We start from the raw sequence: 16185 nt of genomic DNA, 5'->3' as shown, positions 1-16185 counted from the left end.
ATTTTTTTCAGATAATTTCTCTTAACTAAATTTTGCTGCAGGCTTCTCGATGCACAAATTGTTAAACTAAAAAGCTTCTGTCTCTTTGCCGGAGAAAGCTAAATATGCTCCAAGAGTTGAAAAAAATCTTCTGTGGCAACTAATGTTCTGTTCTCTCAAGCCTCACAATGCTCATCCAATCTGAATAAATAATACCCTCATCCTTTGCAGTAATCCCAACTAGTTCTTCCAAGGATAAAAATGAAACAATAAATTCCCATTGTCTCTTTCTGTGTTTATTAGAATTTAGTGCTTTAAAGAAGTTAGGCTCTTACCTCCCCATGTTTTGGTCCTATGAGTCTCACTGTTATGAGGGGTACTTCATGAAATCGACCCCATTTTACCGACATGATTCGACCCCCATGCCAGGAAACGTGCTCTCACAGAAGGAGGGGCTCATGCCGGCAGGGCAGAGCTCAGCAGCTTCGAGCTGCCATTAGAGAAGCAGTAAGAGGAAGCCAGGGACTGGTTGAGAAAGAGGAGGGAGGGCTGAGGCTGCTTGTTGCCTTAAGACACGCTTAACTATTTGCATGCTGCCAGCACCGCCAACTACCCTGGCTACAGAGGACACAGGAAATGAGACAAAACCATTCCCCCAAATATAGTGTGTGTGGATGGTGCTTCCGTTGCAAGATGGACACTCTGGAAGTACTGAGGCCAATTTTCTGACACTTAAAAGTGAAGGAACACATCTATTTAAAAAGACTCCTCATTATGTTGAAATTAGTATGCTTCCTAAGAACAATGTTTAGTGAAGTGTGTGGTAAACTTCGCCTGTGGTCAAGTGATGTATCAGCTGCTTTCTCAAGTGTGACTTTTCCACGTTTAACAGCTGGGGAAGCAGGAGCTACTGGTATTTCAGGGACGGATGCAGAAGTAATTATACTAGGGTACTAAGAAGGAAAATGAGTTCTCACTTTCCCAAACCTACTGTTTGGGACAAGCAGGTACAATGATAAGACCAGAGAGCACTCAGGACAATCTGAACACACGCTAAAACAAGCTGCCATGAAGCCACCATCACACTGCATATCTCTGATAAGAGAAGGAATCAGAGGGAGAACCAGATTTAACACAGACTTAAACCTTTGCAAATGTGCTCTAGCTGGCACCTCTGTAAGGCTGATGGGTCTGGTTCTTTTATACAGAGCACAGGCCCAAGGAGGTGGAGCTGGACACAAGTAGTTCTACAGGAATGCAGCTCTTGCCCCCAAAATGCCTACTTCAAGTCTGATTAAGAATTTGTGTAGAATATTTCTGCCCATCTCCTGGTTGTCTGTATGATGAAAGCTCAAAGAAGAAAATCAGTGTGATAAGATAGGTTTAAATGGGCTCACTCCACTCCTTCTGTGAGTGGGATCACGGTCACATTACTGTTTAAATACTCTGCAGTAAGTAAACTTACTTAGCAGGAAATGATACTATCAGAAGATACTAAAAGACAAAAGCAGAACCTGCCAGTCTTCCTGTTATACTTCCTGTTTAGGCTTGTCCCCTTTGAAAAAAACATTAAATACATTTAATTACTCATGCCAGATACTGCTAATTTTTAAAAGGACATATGAAGGATCAATACTCAATTTCTCAAATACTCTCTCTCTATACAGATACATATATATATAGCTCAGTGATACATGCAAAATACAATTTTTTTGGCTCCTTAGAATATTCCTTAAGAGTTGTAACATAAATTAATTCTTAAGCACATATAATAGATTAACAGACTAGAAGTCAATAACTATTTTTACATGAATACATACATCATGCTTAATTATAAGGAAAGCAAAAGTTTACAAATTATTCCTAGAGACTTTAAGAATTTACAGGTGGCAATTTAGTGTATCTTCAGTAAATGCTTACATTTTCCTTTAAAAGAAGTAGGAATACTTATATTGTACAACAGGCTAATAAAAGTAAATCAGATGATCTCTAATAGCAGTTCTTTTAAAAATAATTTAAGAGAAGTAAAATTGTGGGGAGCCTGGGTGGCTCAGTCGGTTAAGCATCTGCCTACCTCCAAGTCTTAGGATCAAGCCCCACATTGGGCCCCCAGTTCAGTGGGGAGTCTGCTTCTCACTCTCCCTCTGTCCCTCACCCTGCTCATGCTTTCTCTCAACTGAATAAAAAAATCTTAAAAAAAAAAAAGGAAATAAAATTATTTTCATTAAAAAAACCCTCTAGTGTTAATATCTATAGTAGCATTTTCAATTGTCTTAACATTATGGAGAAATAGCATTAGTCAGCAGTTAAGAAAAACCAGAGTCAGCATTCTCACACTAAGAAAAATTCATTTATTATTCTCATCATTTAGAGAATAAAACAGTGCTGTGCGGTAAAGCTCTACCATAGGCGCTATGGGCAATATTAAGTCAGAGTATTGAACATAACTTTACAAAAGATGTATTGTTCCACTATTCTATTACTATCTTTTGATACATTCACAAAAGTGAGCTATTCTACACAAAAGGTGACTCGATATATTTGGCCAGTGGGGCGCTTTTCTAAACATCTGATAACTTGAAATAATGGCTGCTATCCAGGTTACAGATCTGTAATTTTTAAAAAAGATTATTCTTAATATTTATTAGAGAGAGAGAGAGAGAATGCATGCACAAGTGGCGGGGCTCTCTGCTTAGCAGAGAGCCTGATGTGGGGCTCGATCCCAGGACCCCGAGGTCATGACCTGAGACCTTTAACTGAGCCACCCAGGCACCCCAAATTCATACTTTGTTGAGGGTTTCTACCACCAGAGGCAGTGTGAGACACCAAAGATCAAATCTTGAAGCCATGTGAGAAAGAGGAACCAGTCTCATTACAAAACAGTGCTGTCGTCTTGGCAAAGGAGATGCTCAGATGCAAAAGGTCAACTGAAATAGCCTCTGCCAGGGAAGACAGACTCTGCTCTCACCATTTCCTTCTTTTCTTCTTTCTCTTTATCTCTACTAGCAAACTCCAGTCCTTTGAGTTATTAAAAAAGTTAAAAAGATATCGTTTAGTAAGATATTGTTTGAGTGAGCATGAAATGAAGTGTACAGACTGCTGGAAGTTAGCCTACGAAGAGGTTATTCAGTTAATATTATCTAGTTCTGTGACCTGAAGCATAGCTCTCTGTGCTTCAGTTGTAAAATAAGGAAGATGGGATGGGACTTTTTTAAAGGTCAGGTTCCAGTTTCTAAGTTTGCTTACACTGTTTTGTTTATGTATGTTTGTATTCCTTTATTAATGCAATCTGTGGTATATTCACTGTCCTACTCTGACAATTAACATCACTGGGATATGGATAGAAAAGGGACTCTCCACTTATTAACCGGTCTCCCAATTGAAGATCCCACATTTAAAAAATAGAGCAAACAACAAAACACATTTGAAAGTATCAAAATAGATAATAAAATTTCTCAAAGTAAAGGCAATGATCTTTAGTTCTTTAGGAGTTTCTTAGCACCTAGCAGAATGCTGAGACTATCTACACAAGTCATTTGATAATAGTTGGCTAATCTTATACTGATTTTTGCAAGGAGATTTGCTTTTGCTGATGCCAACCAGTGTCCAAGCCAGCAGTGATAAGTCAAATAAGGCTCTATTTTAAGCCTTGCTGCCAATATTTAGAACCTTGAAAAGCATTCTGCCCTCTTTAACCTTAATTTTTTAAATTATAAAGTTTTCAGGTTATGTCTGAAGTTAATATTTGCATATATGATTATTCTAGGAACAATTTTCTAGACTCCTTGCATCTTTTCCTAGGTTTTTTTTTTTTTTTTTTTTCTGATTGTCCCACTTTCCTCCCCTTCTGCACCTGGGCAGGAAAAATGAAAACACAATTCTGGTGGCAGGTTTCATGGAAAAATTCCTCTGAGTGAGGAATGAACCTAGCTAGCATTTGCTAAATGAAAGATCCTTGCTTCTTCCTCTGCCTGTGTCGCTGCCTCTCTCTGTGTCTCTCATGAATAAAGTCTAAAAAAAAAAAAAAAAAAAAAAAGGGTGGGGGGATAACAGCCCAGGTGGCTCAGCGGTTTAGCGCCGCCTTCAGCCTAGGGCGCGATCTGGAGACCAGGGATCTAGTCCCACACGTCAGGCTCCCTGCAAGGAGCCTGCTTCTCCCTCTGCCAGTGTCTCTGTCTCTGTCTCTCTCTCGGTCTCTCATGAATAAATAAATAAAATCTTCAAAAAAACAAACAAACAAAAAAAAGAGACAGATCTTATTTACAAAACCTCATAAAATACGCTGGCTCTACTTCTACCAGCCCACTTAACAGAGGGCTTTAGAATCTTGAATTTGGGAGTGCGGGGGTGGGGGGGGTGGGGAGTGCGAGGGGTGCAGGCTTACAATCATATTGAGTTGGGTGCTTGTTCAGTCCCTTCTTCTACGTATATATGTACATCCCATGCACATGTATACACATGCATATACATAGTGATTCCCTGGCAAGAGCTCCTTCACTGATTTCCACTCAAGACCTTTTTCTTTTTTTTTTCTAAGTTATTTATTTTGTTGGCAGCTGGGTGGGTGGGTGAAGGGAGTATAAGGAAGTGGGAGGCAGAAAGAGTTCTCCTGTTGACCTGACACTGAATTGGATTTTGGTTTAGCACTGGCAATCAGTATATAAAAGTAACTCCTGGTCTTCCTTTCTTTTAAAATACATTGAGGGATGCCTGGGGGGCTCATGGTTGAGCATCTGCCTTTGGCTCAGGTCGTGATCCTAGGGTCGTGGGATTGAGTCTCACATAGGGCTCCCAGGAGCCTGCTTCTCCCTCTGCCTATGTCTCTGCTTCTCTGTGTCTCTCACGAATAATTTATTTATTTTTAAAGATTTTATTTACTCATGTATTTATTTGAGGGAGAGAGAACACATGAGTGGGGTGAAGAGCAGATGGAGAGGGACCAGCTGACTCCACGCTGAGTGCAGAGCCTGATCTCACAACCTTGGGATCATGACCTGAGTCGAAATCAAGATGCGTAACCAGTTGAGCCACCCAGGTGCCCCGCCTTCAGGTACATTCTAAATCTGGTTTACTAATTAAAGCATGTGGTTGACAGTATGAGATCTGAAGCCAAAGAGATCCGGATTTGGACCTCCATTCCAGATGTGGGGGCACAACGCCCAGATAGGGTAACTCACTCCAGGGAAAGGGTGATTCTATCAGCCTCATATGGTTGTGGAAAGGATTATATATATTATTATATTATATATATTATATAAAATAACATATGGAAAGTGCTTAGCATACAGTAAAACCCAATTAATAGTATTACCGTTTGTTGCTATTTTTTTTTTTTTTGCTGTTATTTTTCTTCAGATATTAGGCAATTTCAAAGATTATCTCTGGGTTTATTTCCTTGTGTCCCACTACTTAATTAGTTTTTGGGTGCATGCAGGCTGTGACAGGACCTATGGGTGGTGACCTCTATAGTGGTCACAGAGGAATGCCCACAAAGGTACTTACTCTGCTCTTCTTACTGCTGGACATTTTATTCTTGATATAGCTGAATGTACGACTGACTTTTGTTCCACTCTTCCCTTCAAAATCTTTCTTAGAGGGGCTTTGTGGCAGGAAACTATAGGTCTCTTCTGTTATGCTAAATAAAAACAAGAAGATTGATTTTTTTTAAAAAAAGACTACAGGATTTTAAAAAAGGAAACTGAGATTAAACACACATTTCTTTGTAACCATATTATTTTAGCTACAAGTCATAGTCAACTTATACACACACATGAAAATGGGGAACAGAACGAGCAGGACAGGGGCTGCTGACTGGTTCCATACAGTAAGATCCGAGAAGAGAGCATACCACAATGCCCACGTTCTGGTGCCAAAACCTGGCTAAGTTTTGTTGTATCAGCCATTAGTGTTTTAGTAATAGATTTTTAGTATCAAACACAGCCTGTCAATTATTCATTTATTATTTTATCTGAAACTTCTAAATCTACAATAGCACTCAACTTAGAACCATCTTTGCACCAAACAGGTGCTTGAGAAGAAACTCATAAGTACAGTGGAATAATGGATACATTGATAAAGGTTACAAAGAAATTTTTATGACCAAATGCATATTCAAATTCCCTAAAGGAATAAGTCACATATTGTTTTTAGTCTCTGGGTGCACTAGACACTCAATACTGGTGCATATAGCCTTGCACAATCTTAAGAGAGAGAAGAGTGTAGAAATATCCATTTTAGGAGTTTCACACTGATCCAGATGGACTACTGATCTACAAAGCATCTAAATCCATCTATGATAGACATGTCTAGACCTTAGGAGATTCATAATGGTTGATTTCCTCAAAGAATGCTGGGCACTTGTATACATTATCCATTACACAGAAAAGGATTCTACTTAGATTACTTTTTTCAGGTGTTCTACAATCGTTATTTTAAGAACTTTTCCACAGAAAAGTTATGTTTATCTCAAGGGCCTCTGGGAGACGACAGAGGCATAACTTCAGAGAGAGAACAATCCTCTCCAATAGCTAAAGGTCTGTTTATATATAAAGTACTGTTTACAAAATAAAGCCATCTGTTATTATGATAAAGGGGAAATGGTGTGAGAAGCACTGCTCTAGAGGACAAAGGATAAATAAACTAGGACCCAGAAATGCAAAGAGAAGCATTCATACAGTTCTGGATCACTGAGTCACTCTAAAGCCTTTGTGAAAAGGAGAATAGCTTGAAGTGTAGTGCAACAATCAAAACCCTATATGCTTACATTAAGAATATTTTAGAACCCCATAAGCATGACAAGAGGAACATAAAAATAAACAATGAGTCAAAGTATCAATCTTCTGCCTATTGTCAACTAAAGAACCAATTCACTTACTTTGGACAGAGCTGTGTAATATATATCTGTACAGGTAGAAGAAAATGACTATTTTAAAGCTTACAGTGGCTAAAGTAGCAGCACTGCACATGCACAAACAAAATGCTGTCAGCCCTTAGGGACTAATAATTTCTATAAACAGAGTACAAAAGTTCATAAAGTCAAATACAAGTGTTTCCTCTACTGAATAAATGCAAACGTTTATCATCAGGAGAGAAAACAAAAGTAAAAAGTTCTTGAAGACATAATTCAAAAAGGATAGGCCTTCTTTACAAACCACTTGTAGCCACTATTCCAAATTTATCACTCAAGGAAGTAGGATTCCAAAGAGCTGAATTCACTTCTTAGGTTAGTTAAATGTCCTAAGACATTTTGGATTTCCTTCATTTCGTCTCAGGGAAAGGAGTAACAAAATAAATGGGCGGTACCTCTCAGTCAGATTGGCACTGGTGCTGTGGAAAGGCCGAGAATCTGGAAGAAAAAAAAAAAAAAAGGTAGAGAAAATGTTGGAACCAAAGGATTGTGCCTGGCTGACAGAGAAGAGGTTTAAAATGTTTACAATGACACACGTAGAGCAGAAAGCATCTGAAAGCCGTGTGTGGTGCCTTCTCCTCCTAACTAAGGGTTTGGAAGAAGGAAAAATTCAACTCAAAACCCTTAACATTGGAATTGGAAACAGGCAGTAACAGGAGTGAATTCTCCCTGACAAAAAATTTAATCCAGGATCCAAGCTAGTGAGCAAACCCCAAACCAACATGTTCTTCTCCATGATCAAACACACGAGACATGTTTAATTCCTGTTCTTGCCAATGCTCCATTTCCAAAGGCCATCTTTCTGAGATGACATCAAGGAAGAACATAAAATCGAAAATTAAATATATTCTATATGCTGTTCATTTTGCTTTCATAAGTTTCCATACCAAAAGATCTAGCTATTGTAAATCTAATATTTTCGTGAGCATTCTTGGAAATGGATTAGTGGACAAGAGAAGAGCATCAGAGCTGGCTTCTAAGTTCCTTGTCTTATTACTAATTTGGGGTGAGATCTCTGGATTTCATTTCCTCATCTGTGAGACGAGGGAGTTAAAACACATGGTAAGGTCTTTGCCAGGCTGACACTGACAATGTGCAGGGCAGATGCATTCTTCCTTCTTCCATGACTATCAAACCATAAAGTGAAACAGGTCGTTAGAAGTAAGGCCAGGTCAGACAGCAGGGCAGCAAGTGGAGCAATCAGAAGGAACACTACATTATTTTATCTACAACATGTTAATAAAGTTTGAGTTACTTCAGAACTTAGATCAGTGGGTCTCAAGAAATGGTTTCCAATTTTAGGGGATCAGGTATAGAAATACTTTCTGTGCATAACTCCAGGTAGACAAGAGCTGTCGAGTACCAATGTTGCTATAATGTGAGTGGGACACACACTTCTTCCTTCAGGTGGGTTTCAAGGATCTGAGATTACTGTGAGTCAAATTTTAGTTTGATAAAGATTTGAAGATGTTCCACTACCAGATTCCCAGCATTTAAAACTCTTAAATGTCCAACCTGTTCTAGATTCTGAACAGAAATTCAAAATGGTAGCTAATACTAAGTAAATAGCCAACAAGTGTTCTAAGTCTTCTTTCTATGGTTCTTCCTCTTACCAGCTTGGGTTCTTCTATTTCACTTATAATATGTGGTAGTAACAGCCAGTTGAGAAAGATGAACCGAATAAGAGTTAATCTGGGATCTGTCCGAGTTTCTGTACGATCTGTACGATCCTCTTGTCAGGTGTGAAATTGTCAGCAGTTTAACCTCAGATGCTTTAATTTACTTAAAGAACCAAGTGTAGTTTAGGATCAGTGGCTTTAAAATCTTTTCCATCCAAGGGACCTTGCATGATAGAAGCAGCATTAAATTCTCTCATGCTCCCAGGACTCTGATGTATAGTAAAGCAATCACCTAGAAAGTTAGCACCCTAGTAAGATGAACAAGGAGAAACTAAAATCCACAATGAGGAAAAATACCAACCAGCAAAGTGCCCAGCCAAGAACAAGCTCCCAGTACATTTCTGTTGAATAAATTAAAAACTGAACAAATATGTGATTAAGTACTAGGAGAATCTATGACTCTTACAAGGATTTCTAACATTTTTACTGCTGAAAAAATTTTAATTCATTTGCTGTGACTTCCTAGATGTGGTTCTGAAAACTGATTAATTCACCAATACATCTCAGATTCCTAAAGTGTCATTAAGTCTTCAGAGAACCTAATAGTATGAAATAACCAATGTTACTTCTCTGGTACAATCATAGACAAAAGCACAGAAATCTGTCACTGATGTTGGCCTGCAAAGTACTATTGCAGGTCAACAGCATATTTCAACTAGGCTTTTCTTAAAGTCCTGAAAGAACCTGCAGACCTAATATACTATAATATTCCAGGGTCAGAACTACTGGATGGACATGGTCAATATTTTCCAAAGTATGTTTCATGGAATACTAGTCTTGTGAGGTGTTGTGCATAGTCAGGCACATTTTGTGGTTATCTAGCTAATAACTTTGGGAAACAGCTCATTGAACATGCTGCCTTGGAAATTCACAATGTACACATTAGCCTCTGAAACCAGCTTAACTGGAGTTTCCTAAATTTATGTGGCCATGAACCAAACCAAACCTTTCTTTTTTTCCTCTCTCTTCTACCTCCCTAATGCTCACTGGTATTTGTGAGTTTAAGTAACATATTTTGAGGAATGCTAGATACTTGGTTCAAAGATCTCTTCAAGCTTCTACAACTTTTATGATTCCATCATGTTGGGTGAACTGTATAACCAGTGCTGTTTTACATCAATAATTTTATATTAGTGGTAGAAGGAATGCCACTGGGACCTTTGTTGTAGTTGCCATATGTGGACCTATTTCCCTGGGTGTATCACAAATATTTTCAACTGAAATAGGCTTGAGAATTTCTGAACACTCAAAGTTTTAAGTAGACTTTCGCAACTTCCCTATTACAACCAGTATAAAGATCTCATGCTGTGCCTACTTACCAAACATCTTTTAATTGTGAAAAAAGCACTAAATGTAATAAGAGAGAAATTTTAAGAGAAACTGACTAAACTTTGTGTTACTGTATTTAAGGTACTTTGTGTTACTGTATGTAAGGTACTGTAAGAACAATGCAAAGATGTCACTCTGAGCTTAAATTGCTTAATTATAAAATTATAAAATTTTAATATTTAAATAAACAAATACTACTGAAATGTATAGGGTCAGCAAGTGGTAGGAATTAGGGTGTTCAATTATATGAATACTGTAATTCTCTGAGACTCATCTGGTTATATTAAAACAACTCATTATTTACCTTTATTGTAGAAATGGTTTTTTTCCATTAAAAGCAGCAATCCTGAAATATTCCAGAAATCTTGCATAATTGAAACCCGCAATTTTCATGGGGAGGGGAGAGAATTCCTTTCTTTTCCTAGCTTATTAAAACTGATACTTTATAAAGTTTTAAAACTAGGCATTATCAAATGAGAATACACTAATCCTAAATCCATACCGTAGGAAAACTATTGAAAAATAAAAGTTGCAAAGGAGAGAAGGTAGGAAGGGAGGAAATAAATCTGTAACTCTCATCCCCTATTTCATGGGCTATAATCTCAAAGGAAAGGTATTTCTTTCTTTCTTTCTTGTTTTTAAAGTAATCTCTATGTCCAACTTGGGGCTTGAACTCCTAATCCCAAGATCAAAAGTCACACGCTCTTGCCAGTGAGGTGCCCCAAGGGAAAGGTATTTTTAAAGACATGTCTGAAAAGTGAGAAGAAAAAAAGCTTAACATTAGCTTTTAAATACCACAGGTGGATATCCAGATGTCCCATGAGACCAAAAAAAAAGAAAAAGAAAAAGAAAAAGAAAAAGAAAAAGAAAAAAAAAAAAGGGCAAACCAAGGAAAAAATGAAATTTACATGATCAAATAGAAAGCTTTGTGAAATTAGTGCTCAGTAGTACAAAAGCTACCAGGTGGGATAGGAACACATCCCTGTGCCCTGGAATCAGGCCCCCGGATCAACCAGTGCAGGTGGTATATAGAGGACAAAAACTGTTTCATCCAGATTAATTTTTAAAGTGAAGCATGAAGACACATAATTTAGAAATGGTGGCGTGCAAGGGGCTAAATAATGTCTTAGTATGAAGCCAATAGCACTTGCAGCACTGGTCAGACCCTTTGGAGAGCAGTCATGGACACTACAGTTGCTTACTTACTATGCAACTCCTCCTCATCATCACTGGAGTAAGAAGAGCCAAGAGAAAAAAGAGTTTTAGACTTAAGGAGATGTGGAGAGATGTGGACGGAGAAGGAGACCCGCCTTGCCGGCTGCATCCTTGGCTGGGCTGAGAAAGTGGGTTAACAGAAGATGTTAGCACAGCAGACTGTTCCAGGACAGAGTGAAAGGCACCTCAAATTATGCTGAATGGAATAATGTCACTAGTCTGTTTGATTGCAGGAAAGGCTGTCTAGGGGAACAACATATTTGTTTACATTTTCATCTTTATTTCTGAATACGCAGAATTCTAATACAGCTTAAATAATTCATCCAACAAACACCTACTTGGCAGAATAAGAAATCCTACTGTGGGTAAAATGCTATTAAGACAGCATTGCATGCTACAGAGAAATTGTTCATGATAGGAAGAATCAATATATTTGGCAAACCTCACTGTTGTACTGTTCTGAGATACTGCCACAGCCACCCAACCTTCAGTAGCCACCAAATCTGAAGGTAAGATTCTCTACCAACAAAAAGATTATATATAATTCACCAAAAGCCCAGGAGATGGTTAGCATTTTTTTTTTAGCAGTAAGGGATTTTTTATTTAAAATATGTGCACTGTTTTTTTAGACATCATGCTATTGCATACTTGACTAGAACATAGTGTAAATGTATCTTTTATATGCACTGGGAAACCTAGTAATTCATCTGCCTTGCTTTATTCAGATACCTGCTTCATGGCGGTGGTCTGGAGCGGAACCATGATACCTTGGTGGCACACCTAAATTAACTCACTTACTGAATTCCCAGTCTCCTTTTAGTGTCAACTTTGAGATTACTTCTCCCTAGTAAAGCTGTCTCTGCTGGATGTTCCTGTAAAGCCCAATGTTTCTTTCACTTGCTTTATTTATCACTTCATATTACACACACCTGTTCTCTTGTGGAGGGAATGTGGTGAAGAAACTGTATCTATAAGCTCATCCCTCTCCTACCACTGTCTAGCCTGGTGCCCGGCAAAGAGTAACTCAAATGCTTGCTGAATAAACACATTAATAAATGAATTTCCCTCTAAAAGCTCAGTGTCCTAAATGAAATGAAAAAACCCCATACCAACTGAATGTTCCACATAAATACTAAGTGATGTCTGTCAGCAGCCACGTCACGTGACAGATCAAAGAACTACTGACACGAATACATGTACACTGGGTTTTTTGGCAGTGACCACCTAGTATAAAAAGTAAGGCATCCTCTTCATGTGCTTTCTAAAGTTACTTCGAAATGTGAAGCAAATTCAAGAAATGAAAATGAGCTTTCTTATTACACAAAATATAAAAGCACCCCCCCTTTTGTCACAATTTCATGGATCATACGGAGAAACCTATTTGTATGAGTATCTAAGGAGTATCCTCAACATATATGGAACATATTTGTTCTTTGTGATAACACACTCAGAAAACTGAAGGCAAAATGATTTCTCATTAAAAGCCTCTGAAATCTATCTAATGGGTATACTGTCCTTTTAACATCACTGCCACTAATGTGGTTAGGGCCCTTCCAGGGATACAATCAATCAAGCACTTTCTCTGTTTGTGAGCATCTTCTGAGTAGAAGCAATGAGATGTTTTAAAATATACTCTTGGAAAGGGATCACCTGTAATAATGGAATTATGCTGTATGTGCAAAAACAATGTTTATTCTTAAGTTCTATCAAGAAACCATCCATGTCTGCTGGCAAGCTGAGAGTCTCCACTCCATCCTCTCTGATGCAAGAAGAAGAAATAAAGACAAACCCATCTCTGGGAGCAGTTTCTCTGAGGGCAATCCTTCCAGCATTTCCCCACATGATGCAGGAAGCTGCAATGCTATTCTGATTCCCTAAAAATGAGCTGGCAAGATGCATTCATCATGTTCCCACTGAGGCAGCACAGCCAAGACATGTGAGTGAGGACAGCTCCCCACCTATTGTGGTTCCCAAGTAAGCTGTCGCCTACTTTCCACCCCCAAAAATGACACAGAAATCCATTAGTCACCACCTTTACTCAGTATTTTCCTCTGCATGAATGGATTTCAAAAAGTGATCCCACCTTAGAAATAACATTGAGTTTCTCTTCTAGAAAATGACCCAATGAGACATTCCAGACAAGAGGCTCAGGAGACATGTATTTTCAGAAATGACCAACTGTTAACAGCTATGGAATACTGTGGTAGAGGCAGCTAATTTTTTTGAAGGAAGAAGACATAGCACAGGTAGAGGCTGGAAGTAGTGAAATAGGTAGATTTTAGAAAGTATTTTGTTCCTAGAAAAGTGTACTCCTAAGACACAACCACTTAAAGACAATGAGGCATGGTGTTCTCCTTTCTTTAACATTTAAACTCCAGTCAGAGACAGACTCTGGCACTGTTCTAGGCACCAATGCCTAGTGAAATCAATGAACTCACTCTGTAACAGAAACAACTGCTGACTGTAAGCCAGGAAATACACTAAGGATTTTATGTAAATGCACTTTTAAGCCTTACCAACATTATTATCCCTGTTTAATCAAGTAACAGAAAGGATTTCACTATTTAGCCCAAGGTCACATAGCCACCAAATGTGTGCTTACAGTAAAACATCAATTAAAACATTTTAAGTGTACTGAATACTTTAAGCTTTAAAAATTGCTGTGTAGATTTTAATTACGATTCTTTCAGCTAGGAAGATCATGATCAGAGATGAATCATGCAGAGTATTTAAGTGATTTGGAATGGAAAATTTAAGTCTGTGGCAAATTGAGGATCAGGCCAGTGATCCTGATGCTTAAAGGCACAGCACATGGGACACCAGGTTTAGCCTTCTGTTCAACTGCCAGGACTTTTACATCTGTGAAAAAATTTATGTTTCTAGAGCAGAATAAAAAAAATACACTTGGGAAAATTAATTGTACATGGGGAGGAACTAAGGATAAGCAGTATCATTAGAGTTGATTAACCCTCCAATTACAGCATATGCTAACTCAGGGAAAGTGTGAGGCTAACTAATTTATGACCTAATCATTCAAATGTGCACAAAATGTGCAACATAAGTCACAATGAGGGTACCCTCTTCTGATCAAAGGATTAAACTCTTGCTTAGAGCTCTACTGTTGACAACAGTCTGCTAACTCATTTCAGTCCTCTCAGCGAGTGGACCAGAAAATTTCCCAGCAACAGGAGGAAAAGCTCTATGTGCCAGAACTCCTGGCACTCTAGGACAGTGTTTTCTGGGAGTTAGCTGCATTATTTATAGTGTTTGGCTAGCAACTGAAAATAGTCAAAAACCATCTTGCTTTTTGGAGGAAAAATTAATGAAGTGTTTCATGCACGAGGCAAGAGAGTGTCACAAAATATAGGAAAAAGCTCCCTCTGTGGGACACATTCTGTTGGTGTTGTTATCTGTTGCTATGGGAGTAGACTCTCCACTATGACACCACATTCACTAGTCATGGAAGGAGGCTAACACAGAGCTGAAATGTCTCACTTCAGAGTGCTTTTCTATCTGTGGCTAATGAACTCTAGTACTCCAGGATTATCAAATCCATTATTAACTATTTTGTTATAATGATTTTCATTCTATACCAGCAAAACCTCTATTTCAAAGCCAAACTGAAACAAAACCAAAATCCAAACAAAAACAGGAAAAGCTATTCCAGTTGTAGTTCTGTGGGATCATCATCTTTGAGACTATGTCATTAGTAGGCACATCTTTATAGTCAAACAGGCCAGATCTGAAGTACTGGTCATGAAAATGAGGACAAGGGTAACAATTAACTCTCACGTCTTAATTCTACAGTGGAAGTTAAAAAGATGACGCCTGCAGTAAGTCTTGAACTGAGATAGAACACCTCCCTAATGTAGGGCAGCTACTTCTGTCCCCAACTCTTTTAAGATGAGTTATATCAGGGGACACTGAAGAAGCATCAGAAACACCAGGAGAGTTTATTTATTCCCTCTGCCTCAGCCTGCTTGAATACATGGACTTTCAGCAAATAATGGGGACAATCTAATCTAAATGAATGTCTAAATCTTTATGTCATGATCTCAAACTGTACTCGTGGAAAAAAAAACATACCAACCAAGATTTTAAAACTAAAATAACAACCAAGATTTTAAAACTAAAATAAAAAGGTGGGGTTTCTCAAAGAACAAGCTATCTTTCCATGGCAAACATTTAGATCCAATTCAAATATGTTTCTGAGCATCTTTTATTTGCAAAGGCCCTGTGCTTAACGGATGCCAGACATCTACCTAATGGGTCTAATGGGTCCTAAACCTGCATATAGCTCCATTCATATTTGCAGATGTAATCCTTTTGGTACAGGCTTAACCAACTAAAAATGTATCTCAGTCTTTCTTTGTCCTTCATGATCTGGACATTTTTGAAGATTTCAAGAAATTAATATCGGTTAAAATGTGGATAATAGATGAGAATATCTTCAGATATAACCTCATTGTGTTTGTAGCTTACTCTCCAGTGTTTCAGAAAAACACTTAAAAAAAAAAAAAAAAAGACTTGAGAAGGAGAGAGAAAGAACGAGTGGTGGGGAGCAGCAGAGGGACAGGGAGAAGCAGACTCCTTACTGAGCCTGCTGTGGAGCAGCAGCTGTGGGAGCCTGATGTGGGGCAGGACTCGATCCCAGGATCTTAAGATTAAAGATTAAAGATTAAAGATTAAAACTTGAGCCAAAGGCAGATGCTTAACTGACGGAGCCACCCAGGTGCCTCAGAAAAATACTTTAAAGGAAGTGATAGAGGAAGAGCGATTGATAAAAAGTTATGATTTTGAGAAGATATATCAAACGTTTAACATCTGGGACTCCAAATGAAGAATATATGGTAATTCTTTGTAACTATTCTTAAAGTCTGGAATTACTTCAAAATAAAAAATTTTCTAAAATCTGTGTCAGGTTTAGGCCCAAGACTATAATGCATTTAATGTACTAAAGCAATTTTTAGCAAAAGGAGGAAGATCCCCAAACTAAACTGTGTATCACCTTTTCCATTTAAATGAGCCACTCAGGAGAAGTGGCAGGCGAATTTTGGAAGGTAATATTACAGAGTC

General features: G+C 38.2%; 1 protein-coding gene across 15 annotated transcripts in view; it reads right to left on the bottom strand.

Annotated features, from left to right (window-relative positions):
* AKAP13 (A-kinase anchoring protein 13) overlaps nucleotides 1–16185 on the bottom strand; it is a 320707-nt gene that overhangs the window by 51782 nt on the left and 252740 nt on the right. For 10 of the 15 annotated variants that reach the window (XR_013364374.1, XM_077871282.1, XM_077871307.1 and 7 more), the window contains 3 exons: nucleotides 11101–11229; nucleotides 7282–7324; nucleotides 5482–5614 (listed from right to left, as the gene is read on the bottom strand). Coding sequence is in view for 14 of the 15 variants with exons in the window: in XM_077871282.1 (XP_077727408.1) it covers nucleotides 5482–5614; nucleotides 7282–7324; nucleotides 11101–11229 (305 nt within the window). In the remaining variant the exon portion in view is untranslated. The remainder of the gene's footprint in view (nucleotides 1–5481; nucleotides 5615–7281; nucleotides 7325–11100; nucleotides 11230–16185) is intronic. The other 5 variants (XM_077871351.1, XM_077871357.1, XM_077871355.1 and 2 more) reach the window with 1 other exon arrangement.

This window comes from Canis aureus, chromosome 2 (genome assembly GCF_053574225.1).
Source record: "Canis aureus isolate CA01 chromosome 2, VMU_Caureus_v.1.0, whole genome shotgun sequence".
NCBI lineage: Eukaryota > Metazoa > Chordata > Mammalia > Carnivora > Canidae > Canis > Canis aureus.
The sequence above is the reverse complement of the archived record's forward strand: the minus strand, read 5'-3'. Positions and strand labels throughout refer to the sequence as shown.